Genomic DNA, 19,673 nt, shown 5'->3' with positions numbered 1-19,673 from the left:
CACTACAAAAAACAGAAGAAGAAAACTCCTGGTTGAAGCACTGGCGAAGGCAGTTTATGTTTGCTGACCTTTGAACTGGACGATCTCCCCATTTTGCGTCTTGGGCAGCCCTTTGAGGCACACCTCGCTGGTCAGCGCCAAACTCACACCACAGCTGCCCAGCAGGAAGCCAATCTGCTGGCTGCCTGCATCCTAACAAGGAGAATGGGCAAAGATTTAAAGACAAGCTGATCCACTGATTGCTAAACAGAGGGAGGAAGGACAAAAAAAATCCAAAACAACTAAGGCTCTGAGTAAAAAATATCTCTAAAAGCATCTTCTACACCTTACATAATTACACCAACCTAGTCTTAAGGAGTGTAGTTTATTTGAGGACCAGTATTTACCTGACGTGACAGCGGTACCTCGATGGGGACAGGAATGACTTCCGCCAACAGACAGCCATAAAAAGCCACCCAGAACATTCCTGGGTCACTGTTTGGATACACCAACGCCACCTGGGAACCAGAGACATTGTTTTGCTTTTTTGACCCTTTTAAACTTTACATAGTGCTTAATCAGTATCTGTGGATCTCTTACTCGATCTCCAGGTTGTAGGACGGGCTCAGTCTTAGTCCCCAGTTTATTCAGTAGCGTATAGGCCAGCTTTAAACTGCGACTCCACAGTTTGCCTAAAGGAGAACATCGATTTGTTATTGGTGACCGTTGAAAAGGCCCCATAGCTACACACAGGTGTTATTCTATAAGGTTTATACAGGATTGAGTAACTCTAATTTAATGCTTTTAATGCTCTTTTAATGCTCTTAGAAATTTTAATGCAATCAACAAGTACCCGACTCTCCTATATATCTATATATATATATATAGGAGAGTCATGGGTACTTGTTGATGGCTGTGTTCAAACACCAGAGCACCTCCGCATGCAGTGTTGCATTGGATTCAAATGTTGTTCGAAGGCCGTCTGATTTCCTGACGTTAGCGGCAGTAGAGCTTGCTCCAGCTGCTGCTGTGCTGTTTGTGCTGATTGCGGTAGCTACTGCTGACGTGACTGCGTTGGTTACAGAAAAGTTACTTAACATTGTTGACTGTTGTCTGCCCCTTGCAGCTGATCTGCGGCTGTCTGACTTCATGTGAGATCGTAAAGCATTGACTCCCATTGTGCAAAAGTTCATTTTTTATTTTTTTTTTACAAACACGGCAAAATCCTTCGTCATCTTTACCGTCAACAGGCTGCAGCCATGTCCCCAATTCCTCGTTTTCCACCAACTTTTGTTGAAATTTGCATTTTCCCATTTTCTAAATCTTTCACCGCCTCGAGCTTCCTTTCCGAACATCGTAAAAACATACGGCTTTACGAACAACCAGAAGCAGTTCAGTCTGTTCGCAAACACGCGGAATCAGTTATATCTGATATAATAAATCTGACCAAACTGTTTTAATGAATGTATTTTTTTTAGAAAAAAAATAAGTCATTTTAAATGCCACCGATAATTACATTTAATGAATTTTTATGCCAATTAAGGTCTTAATTTAAAATAATTTAATGATATGATATTTAATGACCTGCGGAAACCATGTTCTACTCAGACCTGTAAACATCTACAGTGCCTTCACTTTTTTCTTTTACTTTTTCTTAAGTTAAAACCACAAACTTTCATGTATTTTCTTGGAGTTTGATTTAACTGAATTACTTATTATAACAGTGCAACCCATTACATGGGTTAAGGTTACTGTAAAAAATGTGCTCATAAAAGTCATTTTTGAAAATGTAAATGAGTAGAAGTGCATAGATTTAAATCACACATGGCTGGGAAATCTGCATGTGATCTGTGAGGATAATATATGAAATTGTTCAATATTTCCACAACATGAGTAAGAATAAACTTAAAATCATGTCATGGGCCCAGCCATACTGTGAATGTCGAATGATTGCTGGAGACGCCAATAATTTCCACTGAGGTTCATGTGTGTAACTTGACAAGAGCAGAAAAAATGAAGATGAATATTTTTTAAAGGCACTGGGAGCTTCTGATCTACTGTATAAATAACTATAAATAATCAACTGGGAGCAAAGATTGAACAGCCGACTGTTATAATGTTTCTGGTATGAACACTAACCATATGTGAGCGTGTAGAGGGGCTTGCCGGTGATATCCAGGGCAGTGAGGGCAGGGCTCTTAGCCTGGGTGGCCCCCCAACGGGCCAGAGCGGCCTGCAGGGCAGGAGGCCAGTTGCTGACCACGCCCAGAGGCTCCCCCTTCACTGGGATGATCTGACGTCCCTCGGGCTTCGGGGTGTTGGGATCTGGCCGTGGAACTGGACATAAAAAGAGACGGGGAAACAATTAGTTGATGGTCAGAAAAGCGTGATGGAACAACTTGCTTTTTCAGAAGATAAGAAAAAAGGTTTGGGGACATTTAAAAAAAAAATTAAGCCATTACCCGGCTAAAAGCAGATTTTTAGGCTCAGCATAAAACAGCATTTCTTAATGTTTGCGGTGATCAGGGTGGCCATAAAAATGAAGACAAAAGCTGATAAAACGACACTATTGCAAAACTAACTTTGACAACTAGGGGTGGGCAAAATAATCGTTTTCGCGATCTACTGCATCGATTCTTGACGCCAAGTATTCATTATTAATATAAAAAAATAAAATTGCATGAATGGTTGTCGAACATCAGCAAAAAACAAGTGTAATACAACTTCATTGGTTTAAAGGACCACTGAGGCCATGTAAACGGCACTGATTATCTTTATTTTGTTATTTTAAGTTTTATAAATCCTAAGCACTTTTTGTCAGTGTGTCCACTCCAGTAATAGTAATATTTGTTTTCATGGCAATACCTCCAAAAGTCGTTTCTATAAATACAGCTATGTATGAATTCAGTTTCTTTCAGTTATGTATCAATTGAAGACACCATCCAGATCATACACAGCCAGTCAGCCACTGGTAATGGCTGTATTTTTTCTAAATGTGTTCAGTGAAAATATCGCAATGCATCGCGATACATAGCAATAATTCAAGTATCGTGATGCATAGTGATAGAATCGGATCATGGCATGTGAATCGTGATTCGAACTGAATCGTGACTTCTTTGGTAATACCCACCCCTATTGACAACCCAACATGACTAAAGAGCCTTGTTACATCTCCAAGGTAGATGTGTTTTTTTGTGCTAATTCTTTGTCCTGTGCTATGCTCCACCTTCTTCAGGATGCGGGTGTGGTTTCCAGAGTCCAATGCAATCAGCAATCGCCTGTGTCCTATTTAAAGGCTGTGATCCTGCACCTCAGTGCCACTTGCCTGTCTTACCACCTCTTGCCTATGTCATCAGTGCAAATGCCTGTTTTGTCTATTTTTATGTACACTTGGTCAGACTGCGTTGGTAGGGGAGAGCTGCCTTTTGGTTTAACCCCAGTTTTCTCCTGTTTATGTGATTGTTAGGTTTAGGTTAGTTTATAGGTTTGTGGGTTTTTTTTTGCTTTCATGGTTGTTAGGTAAGTTCTTCTTTTATTTTCTAGTTAGGATTGTTTTGTTTATGTTGACCTGGGCTCTCCCTGAAGTTTTAACCGTCTGAATTGTAAATAACTTAAATACTAGTACTAAATAAATATTTAAAAGATAACTGTGCCTCCTCAGTCCACTTCTTTATTTTATGTCCGTCCCATATAACCCCTAGACCTAGCCAACATGACTAAAGAGCCTCTTTTTCTTGACCAGACTCACCTTCTACAATCTCCTCCGTGTCGTCGAGGAAGAATTCGCTGAGCGGGGGCCGTTTGGGTCGCTTGAGTGTGTTCAACAGCTGCTGGATCTTGGTGGACACCCGGCTGCTGACCGGCACGCCTGGACAAACACCAAGAAACGGTCACGAACCCGTGCAAACGACCAAGAAGGAAACACACATGCAGTTCTGCCGCTACACATCTCTACCGCGCGCGCGCGCACACACACACACACACACACACACACACACACACACGCAGAGCCCTACGCTCTAGCACAGTCAGCGTCAGAATCAGCAGCAGGAAGGAGTCGAAAGGGAAAATTTCAAACAGGAGGAGACACAAAGAGATCGGACGACTTTTAGGAGAAACCAAATACAGGAAGATCGCTACCTCTAAGCCTAAGACACCAGACAAACATTTAAAAAAAAAAAGAGAGATGCTGGAAAGCAAGCTGATGTGGGCCTCGTCAGCATCCCTCCCCCTTCCCCGGGTTCGTTGTATATTACCTTTTCTTTTTCCTTTTTTTAAATCAAAGGCAAGACAGGGACAGGATTAATGGACCCAAAAGAAAGAACACAAAACATCGGTCATTAGCACCGTTCACCACACTGTCAAATCATTTTGCCGGTGAGCTTAGATCAACATTTATTTACATTCATTTAGAACCACTTTGTCAAAGAAAAAAAAAGGAATAAATCACTTCCCCATAACTATTAAAACATGGTAATAGTTTATCCCACAACCTAAAAAGGAAGAACCAGATGACAGTAACCCCAAGTTCCACATTTAGACGGTTGGATTTTTGACCCCATTTTAAAATCAGAAAACAGCCATTTGTACACATCCTGGCTTGTGTGAGAGTACCGTCAGCGGTGTCCAGCATGCTGGAGCGGCTCTGCCCGCGGCTCATGCCCCTGATAGCTGGAGGAAGGTCCACTCTGGACCCTCTTTCCTGTGGAGTGGAGGAAGTCACATCTGGGGGGACGCTGTTTTCTATTGGGGGGGAGATCAAAAGGAACCATCACTGACCAAATCTTATCAATAGATCCGAACCGTCAGGTCCAAGGCGTACCTATGCGTGTGTGGGCCAGGACGTCAGCCAGCACCGAGGCCCCAGGCTGAAGCTGGGGCAGAGGCTGTGCCTTGGGCTCTCCATGGGAGAGGGTGGAGGAAGCAGACGAGGATGTGGAAGAGCTTTGGACGGAGCGGTTGATCCAGTAATCGGGGCTCTGGAGGGTCTGGGCGAGCACGGCGCTGAGCGCTGCCTTTCTGCGCAGCGAGCCTTCATCCTCTGATGCAGAGGATGTGTCTGCGAACCATAAAAAACACGCCACACATTTTTTTCAGGTTCTTTGAATTTGCAGGGCCTCGCAAACAAATATTCACACCCTTTGACACTGAATGGTGTTTTCTTTTTTTATATATTTGTTAGAAATAAAAATAGTGTACATATTTTTAAACTACCATTTTAGCAGTTCTAGCTGTAAGACTTTTGTCTCTACCGGCTCTTTTAGACATCCATTTCCTGTCCTGCCACAGGTGAATAGTGGATTTAGTCAACGGCTTTAACTGGGCCTTTCTAGCACAGGAACGTTTGTTCAGAGCCACTCCATTGTAGCTCTGGTTGTATGTTGGGGTTGTTGTCCCACGTCTCAAACCAAGTACCGTATTTTTCAGACTATGAGTTGCACTTTTTTTCTGTGGCAAGGATTTTGACACTTACGATCATAGAAGCTCACAACTCCTATCCTCAAAGCTCTACACTGGCTTCCCGTTGTTTACCGCCTAAATTTTGGTACTGACCCTGTTAATGGCCCCTCAAACCCATGTTAGGGCGAAGGGGAGCCAGGTCCTTCCAAGCTGTCACACCCAGACTGTGGAATGCACTACCACTTTAGCTCAGTGGATGATTTAAAAAAAAAAAACAACTAAAAACATCATTTTTTAAGCAAGCATTTTAGACTCACTTTCCTATGACTATGTATCTTGTCTATATTTTTTTCTATTTTGTGCTGTTTTGTATTTTATCCCTTGTACTGTAAAGCACTTTGTGACTCCTGTCTGAGAAAGGTGCTATATAAATAAACTTTACTTACCACAGTTTCACAGTATGGCCAATCCTGCGACTTGTAGTCAGGAGCGACTTTTGTTTTTCCCCTCTATGACGCATTTTTTGACTGACGTGACTTATATTACGGAGCGACTTATCGTCCGAAAAATACGGTTATTTTGTAGGCGTTAACAGGTTTTCTTACAGCCCTGCTACCCGGCCTTCAGTGTGATGTGCAGGGTTAGCTTTCCTACACACGTAGCATTTTGCATGTGGGCAAAAAGTTTACATGTTGTATCATCTAACCACGTTTGCAGTGTCCTCCACTTCACTTTAAGGCAAACTGAAAATAGGTTTTCCTTCGGCTTTCCTTCAATAATGACTTCCTTCTTGCCACTCTCCCAAAACTTCAACACTTATGTAAAAAAGTTAGGAATAGAAACCACGGGTTAGGTTGACAAATTTATCCACCGTTGCCAATTTCTGTTTATTTTAAATCAGAGCGTTTATTAGAGTGGTCACCTGAGTGAAGTTGGCCACCCCACCCTCTTCAAATCAGACAAAATTGGTGCCAAACGTTTGTGCTATGTTTGTGCTGGTTTGTGCAGCAAAGATTTTCGTTTGTGCCGCTATCATTTTAAAGATATAAACAAATGTTTTTAGAGGTAATCAAAGGTCAACCAGCCCCCCCACCTTCTTCAAATCAAATGAAATTGGTGGAGTGGTCCCCTACACACTGACACCTGCGGGAATATATTCTCACTGACCAAAACAGGACCTTCCCCTTTAACCCTAGTTTGAAGGGACTGAATGGGTTTGGATTGAACTTCCCTGTCCTCTCAGGTCTTCCAACCCCTAACTGTGTGTTTAGTGTTAACCTTACCTGGAGGTGTGCAGTTATCTATGGGAGACTGGACAAAGTACGAGCGCCTCTTGGTCGGCATAGGCAGTGCCATCTTCTCTTCTCTGTGTTTGGCCAGAGCTGCCTGCACAGCTTCCGTGTGGATGTCTGGACAGCAAGAACAAACAGATTATCAGCTATGATCATGCATTTATGGTTTCTCTTTTGCTGGACACGTGTTTGCAGCGTTTTTGCTAGAACGGTGAGCTGTGGACCTGATCGGTAGCGCTCATCCCTGGCCCCTCCACTGCGATGTGCACGATGGTGTCTGGAGGCTGAAGACGTGGAGGGGCCCGGGGCCTCGGGACTCGGGCTGGGGTCGGCACTGTGGCTTGGGGAAGGCTGTACATCTGGCAGAGAAAGGTCCGCTTCTAGAAAACAAAGGCATTGAAGTGAATATCAGAACGTGTAGGACAGCAATGGAAAAAAATATATACAACAAGCTAAACTTTATCAATTCAATTCCTGCTATTTGTACCAAAACTTTGCGTTTTCTTAACTCCCCCTTTCCATTCTGTCAGAGTTTCTTGTCCCGTTGTATATTGATTTATATCCCATGGTAGCTACATAGTCTCATTAATTATGGACATAAATAATTAAATATAAGAAAACTTGTTTCTTAAATTCTGTTCTACATTATTTTCCAAAGCCTTGATTATGACCTCTGATTAAACCAAAATGACCTCTTGCTAATAGACGATACTTATTAGAGTCACACACCCACTTCCTTCCTGAAAAATATGAGCAAACAGGGTTTCTACAAGTTGTTTTAAGTACTATAAGATTTTTGTAAGATGATTACGATTTAAAAATAAAACCTAAATCAAAGGTGAAAAGTAGCTCAACAACTTAGTTACTTAATGATTTCAATCAAATTAATCTGAATATAGGTTAATTTGATCGCAGTGAAAAACAGGTTAAATTAATTTAACAGATTAATGTAAATTGGTGTTTTGAAAATGTGATTTAGTGCCTTTACCCCTAGGTTACTTAGGTTATTTATTCGACGTTTTATTAATTTATTTATAATGTGTATTTATTAGATTACTTGAATTAATATTTTTATTATTTGTATGTAGTTATTGCCATTTCATCTCCATCTATTAGTAACTTACAAACGTATGACTGAATTGAAAATCTTATTAATGCTTAAAATTAAGATAATTTAAGACTTTTTCCTGACTCCAGGCCTTAAAATAACCCTGAATTTCAACTTTTGCTAGCTAAAAAAAGCCCTTTTCAAATCAACCAAATCTGCAAAAGTATGAAATGGTGAAGGAGTGGCGTGCCCAGCACCCTTACAGCACAAGGACAGGAAACACACTTGCTTTGCATACTCCCATAGCAACGTCCAGGCAATAATAATAACAGAGCCTGCTTTGGTAATGGCGAGTGATGCAGTTTATACTTTTAATGGAGTAGATGTAACAGGCCCTGTATCTTGGACGCCTTTGAGAATAAAATGAACCTAAAGAGAAGCAAAGCTTCCTATTATCTGCCCTGACATTGAAGGCATGCTGTAAATCACACAACAAAGAGCAGCGCTTATTTAAAGAAATAGGCTTCAACTTTTAACAGCACTCATATCTAGATTTACTTAAGTCTCGCCATTGACTTTGGGCAAGGATATTCAGCAAGAATAAAACGCCTGCACAAGCTAAATGAGGCCCAGGATAACCTAAAAAGGAAAACGAGTTCAGTGCTTCTCTTTACACCACTTACACTGACGTATCAAAACGGACATTTTTTTTCCATGCTGCTGGTAATGTGGTGCAATTCTCCCAGAGGAAATGACACGCTTGTACGCAGCAGCTAAGAAAAGACAGTTAGCAGATCAGATGTCTAATCAGCAAGTCTCATCATAGCACGAGGAAACTCGTACTTTACTCCCGTTGCCTTTCTTGGCCAGGATTCCCATGAAAAAGAGTTTATTTTTTTTTACCTGAATGGGATCTTCCTCATAAAATAAAAGCTTTAATTAAATAGGATAAATGGTGAATCATCAGTAATGGCAGTTTGCTTATACCAGGGATCTGCAGTCTGAGGCTCCTGAGCCACATGCACCTCTTTAGGGCCTCCACAGTGGCACTAATATTACAGAAATGAAGGTAATGATGGACTAGACTACAGGTTTTTCTGTGCGTCATCATGCACCATCTGCAATTATGTATAAATATTTTCAAAACATGTCTTTCTTTGTTGCAAAACCTAAAAAAAAAAATTAACAATTTTTTTCATTCGCCATAATTTCTTTTTCTTAAAGTTAGGTACTTATAAAACCTGATAAGTTGATTGAATGAAGGAATAATTTATTTCAGACAATCCAGTAAAACATTAAATTCAACACAAACATTACGTATAAATATAGAATTATATAATACGTATAAATAAGTGATCATGTCTTAAAATGGGTATGAAGAAGTGAAACTTATTTAATCGTACCCCATCTCCTTCCTATAGTCTTTAACACCAACAATCTTCCTTATTCCTGCCATAGTTATTAGTCCATTCTACTCCAAAGCTAACAAATAAACCATTATAGTGTACTTATAAACATATATATATATACAGTTTGTTTTATTTTGAATCTTTTGAGTCTCTAGATAAATTTAGAAGTGAGGGGCAACATGACTGCACAGTAAAAGTTGCCGCCCCCTCCCTCCTTGGGCTGCTTAATGCTAAAAATGAAAAACGCAATGACAATTCTGGACACTAGGGGGCCAGAGAAACCCAGAAATTACTTTGGACTAAAAACGACAACTGATTTAAAGGCATAAGGAAGATCTTTTTTATACATTAACTCAACAAGAAAACCAAAAGTTGCTTTAAGTAAATAACTTGGGAAGTTTTAAGCAATTATAACAACATTTTAACCTTTCAACTTGGTGAAATGAGTACTTCGTGAGTCCTCTGTTGCAGTTAAATCGAGTTTTTGCCTCAATAACAACAGAGTGGTTGGAACAGCACTTTGAAGCAAGGCCGGCTCCGATGTGACGCGAGGAAATGCAAAGAAGGAACAAATGAAGACGCGGTCTTACTTGGCAGCAGAGGGATGTAGGAGGCCAGCAGCTTGGCTCTCTTCTTCTCATAGCCCTTCTGGGTGATGTCACCTAGGAGAGAGGACAGCAACATCACACGGCCACGTTAGTCACAATTACCACGCAAACACAACACAACTGCACACACACGGGCCCCTCTTCTGATTCACACAAGGATTTTGCTTCAGCCGACACATTTACAACAGCTGAGTCACTTTATTAACTCCACCACATGTTGCCAGCTCCACCACATGTTGCCAGCTCAGTCTAATTACAGCCACGCAAACAGATAACACCATTGTGAGGCTCCACATTAGCCGCTGTGAACAAACGCGATTAGAAAACGATCGGCTCCTCCAGGCTACGACATCCGGAAAGTGGAAGAGGGCGGTTCCAGGCAGAGAGCCTGCTTCTGCATTTCAGGTGTCAGCACGCAACCGTAACATTCAGCTCACTGGATGCAAACATCTGACCCAGACCGGAGTGCCGGCTCTGCCTTTCAGCACAGATGAAAACCAGATGACTTATTTAATGGTGACATCATCACCTCGGTGTTTACCAATAACATCGCCATCACATGGTCATCTAATACTGCACAGCCCTAATGACGGCAGCTTTTAGAAACTCTCAAGAGGCAACCTAAGGGTCTACAGATTGATATTTAAGCTGGCCGTGCTAGTCGCTTTGCTTTCGTTTATTATTTCTTTGCAACATAAAAGAAAAATGTAACACATAGCAAAGAATGCAAGTACCAAACGGAGTAAAAACATTGCACTAATTAAGGCGCCACTGTACAATAACATAAAACACGACGCCGCAAAAACTGGTGGCGCTAACCATGACCTAAAATGTCGACTAATCAAAATATTAGTAAAAACCTGCTTTGTGCAAACTGGTCTGTCACACAAACAACAGGGCTTTGCCGCTAACACAAATAATTAACATGTCTTCACGACAAGATGACTAGAACCCCACCACCACCCCCTGACTTTTATTTTGTTTTTAAATAGCTGTTCTTACATTTTCTTAATCAGAAATCGTCTTCAAATCTCTCAACTGTGCATCTCCAGCAGAAATCAGAGCTGGCCTGGGAGAATCACCAACCTATTCAATCCTTTATCTCTTCCAGCGCCCTCCCTCTCCCTCATTCGGCCTTGGGCCTCTCACCGCTCAGGACTCGGCACGGCAGAAAGCGACAGAGGCACGACAAAGTCCACCTCTCCAGTACCCCCCAAAACACACAGTTTGCTTGTGCAGCAAACATGCAAGAAAAAACACGCCCTGCCCCAGCTAACCAACACGCCCCTTTTGCAAACACCAACAAACGCTCCGGTCCCCTACACCGCGGTTCTGCAACCAATAGGCTTTCCTCCGTCTCAACCCGGACCCCAACTCCCACAATGGCCAGAGGGAAGAGTCCTCTCAGCGGTCCCCAGAACCACAAATCAAGGAAGTCAAAGCACGTTTGTGCGTGAGGGTAGGGTGGGGGGGACGGACACATGCTGAGGGCCATGGGTGGGGAATAAAATGTCGTCTAGTGTTTGAAACATCAGTGGAAAAGGGAAAGGGAGTGCAGCGTGCCAAGAGTTCAGCAGGCAGAAAAGCAGGGAGGTGGGATGCATCAACGCCCATCGGAGAGTCTCAGATAGTGCTTATTCACAAAGCTTTCTGGTTACTATCCACTGGAGTCTGGGATTCGTCTGGATGAGCCGCAGCGTCGTGAAGGAAACTCCCCATGAATGCAGTCCGTGGATCCCCGGTGTGCGCTGGCGCTGAGTTATCCAGACCTGCAACTTCAGACTCTCGCAGGGTTTCACAACAGTGAAATCATGAGAAATTGAGGAAGAGGGAGGGACAGAGGGTGGGGGGGGGGGGGGTGAAGTTCTGCAGTGAGCGACTGAGTGCATTGGTTCACTTCTGTCTCATTCAAAAAGGGAGGCCAGCATTCAGCTCGGTGTTTACCCCTGGGTGCACACATTCAGGAGGAACACACCAACAAATGCACGTTTCTTCTTCTTCTGTTCCAGCCCGCTTAGAGGTCGGTTGTGTTGTCGCACACATTCACATGATGGAGCCATCTATCAGCAGCGAATAGATCACAGCGGACTGGAGCGTCATTGTTGTTGGAGATGGGGGGGGGTCACAGAAAGCCCGGTTCCCGAAGCGCAAGCGGCATCATCGAAGGGGATAAAAGGCGGGAGAGATGGAAAGGCGGCGGTGGAGGGCGGTCATTAACGCTGACAGTAGAGTCTTTGTTGGTGCGGGGCACAACAACAGGCACGGATTGGCACGGCCGCGCCGGCTCTGCAGCTGACAGAGGAAGCTGAAGGAGTCCGGCCTGAAAGAGTGACTGTAACAGCTGACTGCGGACAGAAGAAAAAAAGCTGCGCGCGTTGAGAGCAAGACTGTGGCGTTTTTCGGGTTGAGAGCGTGAGCAAAACAGTACAGTAACTGTGCGCGTGTGTAATCTGAGGTCAGGGGACAGGATATGAACATTACCCCACCCAACGTGCACGCTGCCAAAAAAAAAAAAAACAAAAAAAAAAAACAGTCTCCCTGTGCCTGTCTGGAGCAAGAGGAATGTGCTGATTGGAAAACGCCGGGCCGACGGCGATGGCCAACTGGACGAGAGAGCCGGTGCGATGGCCAAATGATTCCCCCGAGCTGCGGCGAACGGGTGTGCAGGAGTGTGTGTGCGCAGCTGGTGCAGGTTAAAGGTGCAGCACAGCGAGAGGAATGACTGCTGCTGCAGGCCAAGAGGTCAGAGGCGTACAGGCCTTTTTCTGCCTGAGAGTGTGTGTGCGTGTCAGATCGAGACTGAGCCTGACCTGCTTAACTTCAACCAGCGTTATCAGTTCACATGGGACCAAATTTGTCAGATACAGAAATGTAATAACCTGTTAATTAACTAGGATCGGCCTTTACTGGCCAATACAGGATTAAAAATTCCCTTTTTTCTTAATGGCCGCAACGCAAGACAAATACGCTGCAGCAAGCGCAACCAGGGTTAGTTTACAGGTCCACGAATATGAAAGAACTACAAGATTATCTCCGTTTATGTCAATGACATTTATCTGAAGAGTATTAAGGTCAAAAAATTGCATCAAAGTGGACTGAAGATGGCGGGAAAGCCTAGATTTGATGCATTTAGTGAATAGAAGAAAAGATTTCTAGTGATTGAGCACCCAGTCACAGATAAGGGGAAACTGTCTTTGTGCATCCGTACAACCCTGGCTTTAAAAATGTCTATTCACCAGCCTTGTTTAAGCAGGCTGGGTGCAGCAACGCTTTCCGAGCTCATATGAGACAGCAGAGCTTTGACCTTCTGACTCCTCCTTTCAACTGCAGCCATAGGACCTCTGACCACCAGCTAGCTCTGAAAGAGGCCTGATCCCCTCTCAGCTGACCGTACACGGCCACAGAGGGGGTAAACAACCCCAACGCAAACACCTATTAGGGCTGAACAATTAATCGCATTTTCAATATAATCGCGATTTAAAAAAAACGCAATTTCCAAATCACAGAGTCTGCAATTTTTGGCTCTGTAACAATTAGTGAATTAGACACGTCCATTAGGTGTTGGTAAAACTTTTAAAGTGGGTTTGCCTCCACATGGAAGGGAAGACAGTTGCAGCAGTGAGATAATCTAATTTTATTACTTGTTTTAGAGTTTATATAATCATACATAGCATTAAGTTCTGGTCAATCAGTTTAATACATAGACTTGTTTGTTGGTTGCACTTTATGTTCAACAAGGATTGATGTCAACTTTAATGTTTCTATTAATCAGAATATTGTTCAAGAGAACAGCTTTTAGTTGATTTGGACATCAATCCTTGTTGAACATAAAGTGCAACCAACAAACAAGTCTATGTATTAAACTGATTGACCTGTACTTAATGTTATGTATGATTATATAAACTCTAAAACAAGTAATACAATTAGATTATCTCACTGCTGCAACTGTCTTCCCTTCCATGTGGAGGCAAACCCACTTCAAACATTTTAATGACACCTAATGGACGTGTCTAATTCCCTAATTGTTACATAGGCAAAAATTGCTGACTCTGCGATTTTGAAATTGCGTTTTTTTAAAATCGCGATTATATTGAAAATGCGATTAATTGTTCAGCCCTACCACGCAAGCACCTATCCCGGTTACACCAACATATAAACCAAGCTAAAACACACTCACACATTTTTATCTTTTATTTAGATCACCATACCCTGCAGCGACTCATCCTGGGGTCCAGATATTCAACATTAAACTACACAACAAACACAAACAAAACACATAAAGGCTTTTTTATAAATCATGTTATCAACCCCCCCCTAATATGGATACATTCCTGATGACAGATCCAGCGCTGGAACAGTTTGGTTTGTATAAATTAGACGCACAGATAGGAGGATCTGGGCCGATATTAACATAGACGATAACCGATATTCACCGATATTCACCGATATTCTTCTGTCTTCCACCGCCTGAACTAGGTTAAGGGGGCATCCTAGGACAGAGCTGACCTTCCTGATGAGCTTATCTGACCGCTTCCTCTCAGCTGTAGATAAGCTGCTGCTCTGACATATTGCACAATAGGAAATGGCTGATGTCACCAAAAAAATGTCTTAAGGATTATTGTTTATTATATTTCTCTAGTATCATGCAGCCCTAGTCCCTGTTGTCTAAAACACTAAAATAAGCCCCGACAAAAAGATTCAAGATTATCATTTGCTCCGTGTGTCAAAGAGGACTTTGAATGAATTTAGTAGCTTTACATGCAGATTACACTAAATAAAGAAATGAGAGCTCCTTCTCCAACGCTTATCAACAATAGTTAGGACAAGGATTTGGTGTTTTTTTTTTCCCGACCAAACAAAGTGATAAAAGAGCGGTTCACAGCCAAAAGCCCAACAACATGACCTAATATCCTGAAAACAAAGCAGACAGGAGAGTCTGGCCTGGAAAGTTAGCGCTCACGTTCTCCACAGGCACACAAATCGGATCAATGGCAGCAGAGCACATTAGAGAGCAGAAGACTGATGTGGGAAAGATCCATTAGAAATCATCTGACTAGCCTTCCAGCACTCTCACAGTCATGGTAAATTGACAAGAAGGCACCGAGTCATACGTTTGAGCTTCTCTGTAAGGATGTTTAAACTACATGAAGTCCTCCCATCAGGAGGGGGAGGGGGGGAGGACAGGTGATATCAAGGTAACACAGCAGATAACACGATTCACCATGGCAAGGGCAGGAAATAAGAAGCCTGGAAGTGCGCATTGCCCACAAGTGGAATTAGAAATCTTTAAGGAAGGCATAAGGAGATTAAACAATAAGAAACAAAAAGAAACAATGCTGTTGCTGCTAAGAAAAAAAGAAATGCTAAAAAATAGCAGAAAATTGCTTAAAAGTGTTATTTGGTGGACTTAAAACTGCATTCTCACACATTGATTTACGTGTCTATAGGGCCAACCTGACAGGTATTAAGGACGTGGCAGCAAGAAGATAACTGTGTTGGCGGAAATATATAAGAATGGTAACTAAAGCATATGAATGGAAAATTAGAGCTGGAGTCTCAAAATGTGATACAGAATAAATTATTACTTTCATTCTGTGCATTTCTTTTATTGATCTTGTGTGTCTCTGACTAAGGAACACCTTTAAAACTCTACAGCAACTGAGTGCAACAGTAACATTCAACATACAGCTTCCTCTGAAAGATTTTCTGCGTCACCTGCGTTATTAAAAAGCTGCTGTTGGCATAAAAACGAAGTACAGCACAAAGATATTGTTCAGAACTGAGAGCGTCCTCTCCTTGTGTTACAAAAGCAATGTGTGGGCTGACAATATTGAGATAAATAATTGACAGCGGTGAAAAACAGTAACACTTGAAAATATATTAATCCAGAAATTATCAGACATTTAATCGTGGTGTGATCAGCCTCTCCCGACAGATTCCTGTGGCGTATTTGGGCTCCAGCATGCAGGCTCCTCCAGAAAAGGACACGCCTTTTATGACACGTCCTTGTGCAGATCTAAGCAAAAAAGTAGGAAAAACTCAAAGTTTGCCCAAACAACTCTGCTAGGTAGCAGGGTTGTTTCACGGAGTATTTGGTATCACAATTTAACTCAGGGTACAGGCTTCTGAGCTTTCTGAAACGGAAATTACCCCAGAAATTACTCTGGATTTCCACTAACCCAGCTTTCTGAAACGGGGCCAGTTGTGTTCAGGTGTTTAATACTGAAATCAAGACCACGAGATTCATATTTGGTTTTGGCTTTTAATCATGCAAATTGCAGGGTGAAATTATGATACAGCACAAATATTCAGCGCAATTCAACACAGCAACTTAGTGGAAAACTTTTATAAATTATAAATCTTATAATTTATAAAAGATAAGATAAGATAGTTGGTTCTTCATCTTGTGCAACACACCACCAGCAGCAGATAAACCCCAAAGCATGATGCTGTTTGTACAGTGTTTGAAAGCCTCACCTCGACTGGAAAACCTTTCTCCTGAAGGAATCTGGATTGTCCCTGCAGGCAGCCGTTTATTTCCGTCGTGTACGTAAATGTACCGCGGACAGAAGACAGCGACTGGATGGTTCCCGTTTTGCTTATAAAAACCCCAAACCACTATTAATTTCCTCTGAGGTCAGGTTTTGTGGGATCGATGGTTGAAACTTGGACCCAGCTGGGTGTTGGCCAACAGGAAAACGATCCCAAACACATCGGCAACGGTTGTAGAACCGATTAAGTAAACCCGGACAAGAATTTCGAAATCCCTGTTCTTAAATATGCTGAACATTTTTGAAGTACAATTAACAACTGGTTCTCCACCAGAAACCCACACAATTTAAAAAGAGCCCTACCGATTCTGCCCCGAGCAGCGGTCACCCATCCAGCCAGGAAGTATCCCATTAGTGCGATGATGCTTACAAGAGATCTGTCGTCAATAGCATCGCGTTAAGGAGCTGTTAAACAAATATTACTGGGGAGATAGGTCACTATGTTTGGGTTGGAGAAAATCCACCATAACATTTGCATCCAATCCTTATTTTTATTGTACAAGTTGAATGATTACAACACCAGGGGGGATAAAAATATTCCCTTATGTCATTTCAAACCTCAAAGACACTGAGATGTGCTGTAATTTCACTTCTGAACAACTCTACTTACTGATGCTATAATTAGTGTTCTTAGTTTTTATTTTCTACTACAAAAGATCAGAAGAGAGCAGGGAACTTCTCTGATCACTAGGATACAATTAATACATACCAACACATTTCCCACTATCTACATATACACGTATTTATCAGTCCAACCCAGAGTGCTGTGTAATCCAAGCCGGCAGATCAGCGAATGACATGACTGCCACCCACCATTTCCTCCTGCCTCACTGAATCAGTTCCGCTCTCTTCTGCAAACACACACACATTCATTCGACAGGTGTCTTGCACCACAAAAACTACACACAAACATAAACGCAGCAAACCTTTAGCAAGACTAACCGCCTGGATTATGAATGAGTAATAAATGAAAGCTCCCTTTCACTCGGTGAGAAATCAAGACAGATCATTATGTTCTCTCGTCGTTAAGTGATACGGATCAACAACGGTTCGGTTTAGTCAAGGCGGCTGGCGTTTTTACGAACCGCTACAAAAAGGAGAGACGCGCATTAAAACGCGAACAACACCTTCCACCGCGATACGACAAAACGCTGAGAAATATGTGAGACAATGAGAGAGGAGACGCGGCAAAAAAGTCCCACTCGTAAACAGCCACGGTGTGCACATTTACATATAAATACACACATAAACACAGAGGCTGAGAGGAGGAACTAACGTCACCCACAGGATCTTATTTATAGAGACTTGAAGCAGAAACACAGAAACAATGGGCAGGCTGTGCTGAGAAAATGGTTAAAGAGCCCTTAACAGGAAATGCAAATGACTGATTCTGACACCAAGGCCATTTAATGACACCTGGTCATTACCTAAAGTATATATGGAAGCAGCAAAGTATTTACCTCCACTCTGCTTTAACATTTAACAAGTTTTTTTTACTTTCCTTTTGAGCAACAGGCCCAAAATGTGTTATATATATTCAATTCATGAGTTTAGAGAACCTGAAAACAGATTATTTTAAACCCTTTAGTGGTAATTTACACATCTTTGGGTTTGTGGGTACCAAACTGGCTAAAAATCTGGAAGATATTCAGACCCCTTGAGCTTTTATCCCTCCATTTTGATAAGCTACAACCACAAACTTACACCAATTTTATTGGGATTTCATGTATAAGACCAACAAAAACCATTGGGTAAATGCAAAATGGGATAAATGACGCATGGTTTTAGACATTTATTTAAAAAAATTACGTCTGACATGCGTGGCGTGCGTCTGCCCTCCTGGGAAACGATGTTGTTCAACCACCTTTCGCAGCAATTACATCAGCTCTACCTTTTGGGGTATTGTCTACCAGCTTTGCCCATCTAGAGACAGTTCAGCTGCAGGGAAATTGGCTGTAAGCACTAATTTTCGAACTCTTGAAAGAGATTATCAATTACATGTAGGCCTGAACTTTAACTGGGCCGTTCTAAAACATGAACATGCTAAGATTTAAATCATTTGGAGCTCTGGCTGTACATTTTGGGACGTTGTCCTACTGGAAGGTGAACCCTTCAACTCTAAGGTCTTTTGCAGCTTCCGTGTTTCATGGCTGGGATGGTGTGTTCAGATTGATGCGGTGAATTTGTCTTCCTCCACACATGTCGCGTTTTTCAAAGCAATATAGGCCAAAAAGATAACGTTTGATCACATCTGGTGAGAGCAGCTTCTTCCACGTATATGCCCCTTACAATGCTGGTGATAAACAGCCAACAGGACTTCTTTTCAACAAAGGTTTGCTTTCCATTTTTCCCCATAAAAGCCAGATGTGCAGAGTACACGGCTAAAGCTTTTCCCATTGAAAGATTCTCCCACCTGGGCAGCGGATCTCTACAGCTCCTCCAGAGCTGCCACGGGACTCTTGGCTTGTCCTCTCCACGACGAACCTCTTGGTCTAGCTGGAGAGCCATCTCTAGTTTTCACGTTTGCATTCTCCGTTTTCAGATAAAACATCCAAAAGCGTCCAAAGCCTGATATCCATTATTTTCCAACCAAATCCTGCTTTAAAATTCTGCTAAACTTTCTCCCTGGCCTGTCCGCTGTGTTCTTCGTGATGCTGGTTGTTCACTAATGTTTCCTATACAAACCTCAGAGGCCTTAACAGAACAGCTGGATTTATATTGTGACTTGTGAACTACTTGGACAAACGTTTGCCCAGGATATTATTGAGGGGTAGACCAGCCATGAAGGCCGGTTTTTAATAGAAAAAAAGTTTTAAGGGGTATGAACACTTTTGCAAAGAAACTGTAGAGAATTTAGAGTTTTAGAGTAGAGGTTCAACTCCAGCTTTAAACAACCCAATTTCTCCTCACAACAGGGGTGAAGGGGGGGTGGGAGCTGGTGTCCATATCTGAGTGATGACTCAAACATTTGGTTCATAGACCTCCCACCGCCACATCCTCCGTTTCCCACTCCAAAACCCGGCCAACAACTCATCTGGGAACGGACAAGTTCATGTGGTGGGGTGGGGGGGTTCACTCTGACGGGGAGGATGAAGTAATCTCTGGATGGCTGTAGAAATATGCCGGCCATCTGAGAACAGGATCGGGGGAGTTTCATTTCCCCTGGCAGGCTTTCCCCCTCCGGACTGGACCGGGTTTGACTTTAGTCGCTCCGACGGTGGAAAAAAAAGGAGGTTTAGACAGTTGGCCGACAACGTTGCGGTGGCAGAAACACAGTCAGCCGCCATCAATCACAGTGATGAATGATGCAGAAAACAATAGGACTTTCCCTGAAGCAGTTCAGTGGGTAGAAAGAAAAAAAATATATACACCAACAAGAATGTAGA

At 42.5% G+C, this 19,673-nt stretch overlaps 1 protein-coding gene across 2 annotated transcripts in view; it reads right to left on the bottom strand.

Annotated features, from left to right (window-relative positions):
* dip2ba (disco-interacting protein 2 homolog Ba) overlaps nucleotides 1–19,673 on the bottom strand; it is a 72,184-nt gene that overhangs the window by 31,611 nt on the left and 20,900 nt on the right. The window contains exons 2-12 of one of the 2 annotated variants that reach the window (XM_012870574.3): nucleotides 9,719–9,790; nucleotides 6,896–7,051; nucleotides 6,663–6,788; nucleotides 4,802–5,038; nucleotides 4,594–4,722; nucleotides 4,236–4,247; nucleotides 3,728–3,847; nucleotides 2,119–2,316; nucleotides 580–671; nucleotides 387–497; nucleotides 69–192 (exon numbers count right to left, since the gene is read on the bottom strand). In XM_012870574.3, the coding sequence (XP_012726028.2) occupies nucleotides 69–192; nucleotides 387–497; nucleotides 580–671; nucleotides 2,119–2,316; nucleotides 3,728–3,847; nucleotides 4,236–4,247; nucleotides 4,594–4,722; nucleotides 4,802–5,038; nucleotides 6,663–6,788; nucleotides 6,896–7,051; nucleotides 9,719–9,790 (1,377 nt within the window). The remainder of the gene's footprint in view (nucleotides 1–68; nucleotides 193–386; nucleotides 498–579; nucleotides 672–2,118; nucleotides 2,317–3,727; nucleotides 3,848–4,235; nucleotides 4,248–4,593; nucleotides 4,723–4,801; nucleotides 5,039–6,662; nucleotides 6,789–6,895; nucleotides 7,052–9,718; nucleotides 9,791–19,673) is intronic. The other variant, XM_012870576.3, reaches the window with a different exon arrangement.

Source organism: Fundulus heteroclitus, chromosome 1, assembly GCF_011125445.2.
Source record: "Fundulus heteroclitus isolate FHET01 chromosome 1, MU-UCD_Fhet_4.1, whole genome shotgun sequence".
Classification (NCBI taxonomy): domain Eukaryota; kingdom Metazoa; phylum Chordata; class Actinopteri; order Cyprinodontiformes; family Fundulidae; genus Fundulus; species Fundulus heteroclitus.
This window is presented reverse-complemented; position numbering and strand designations above follow the sequence as displayed.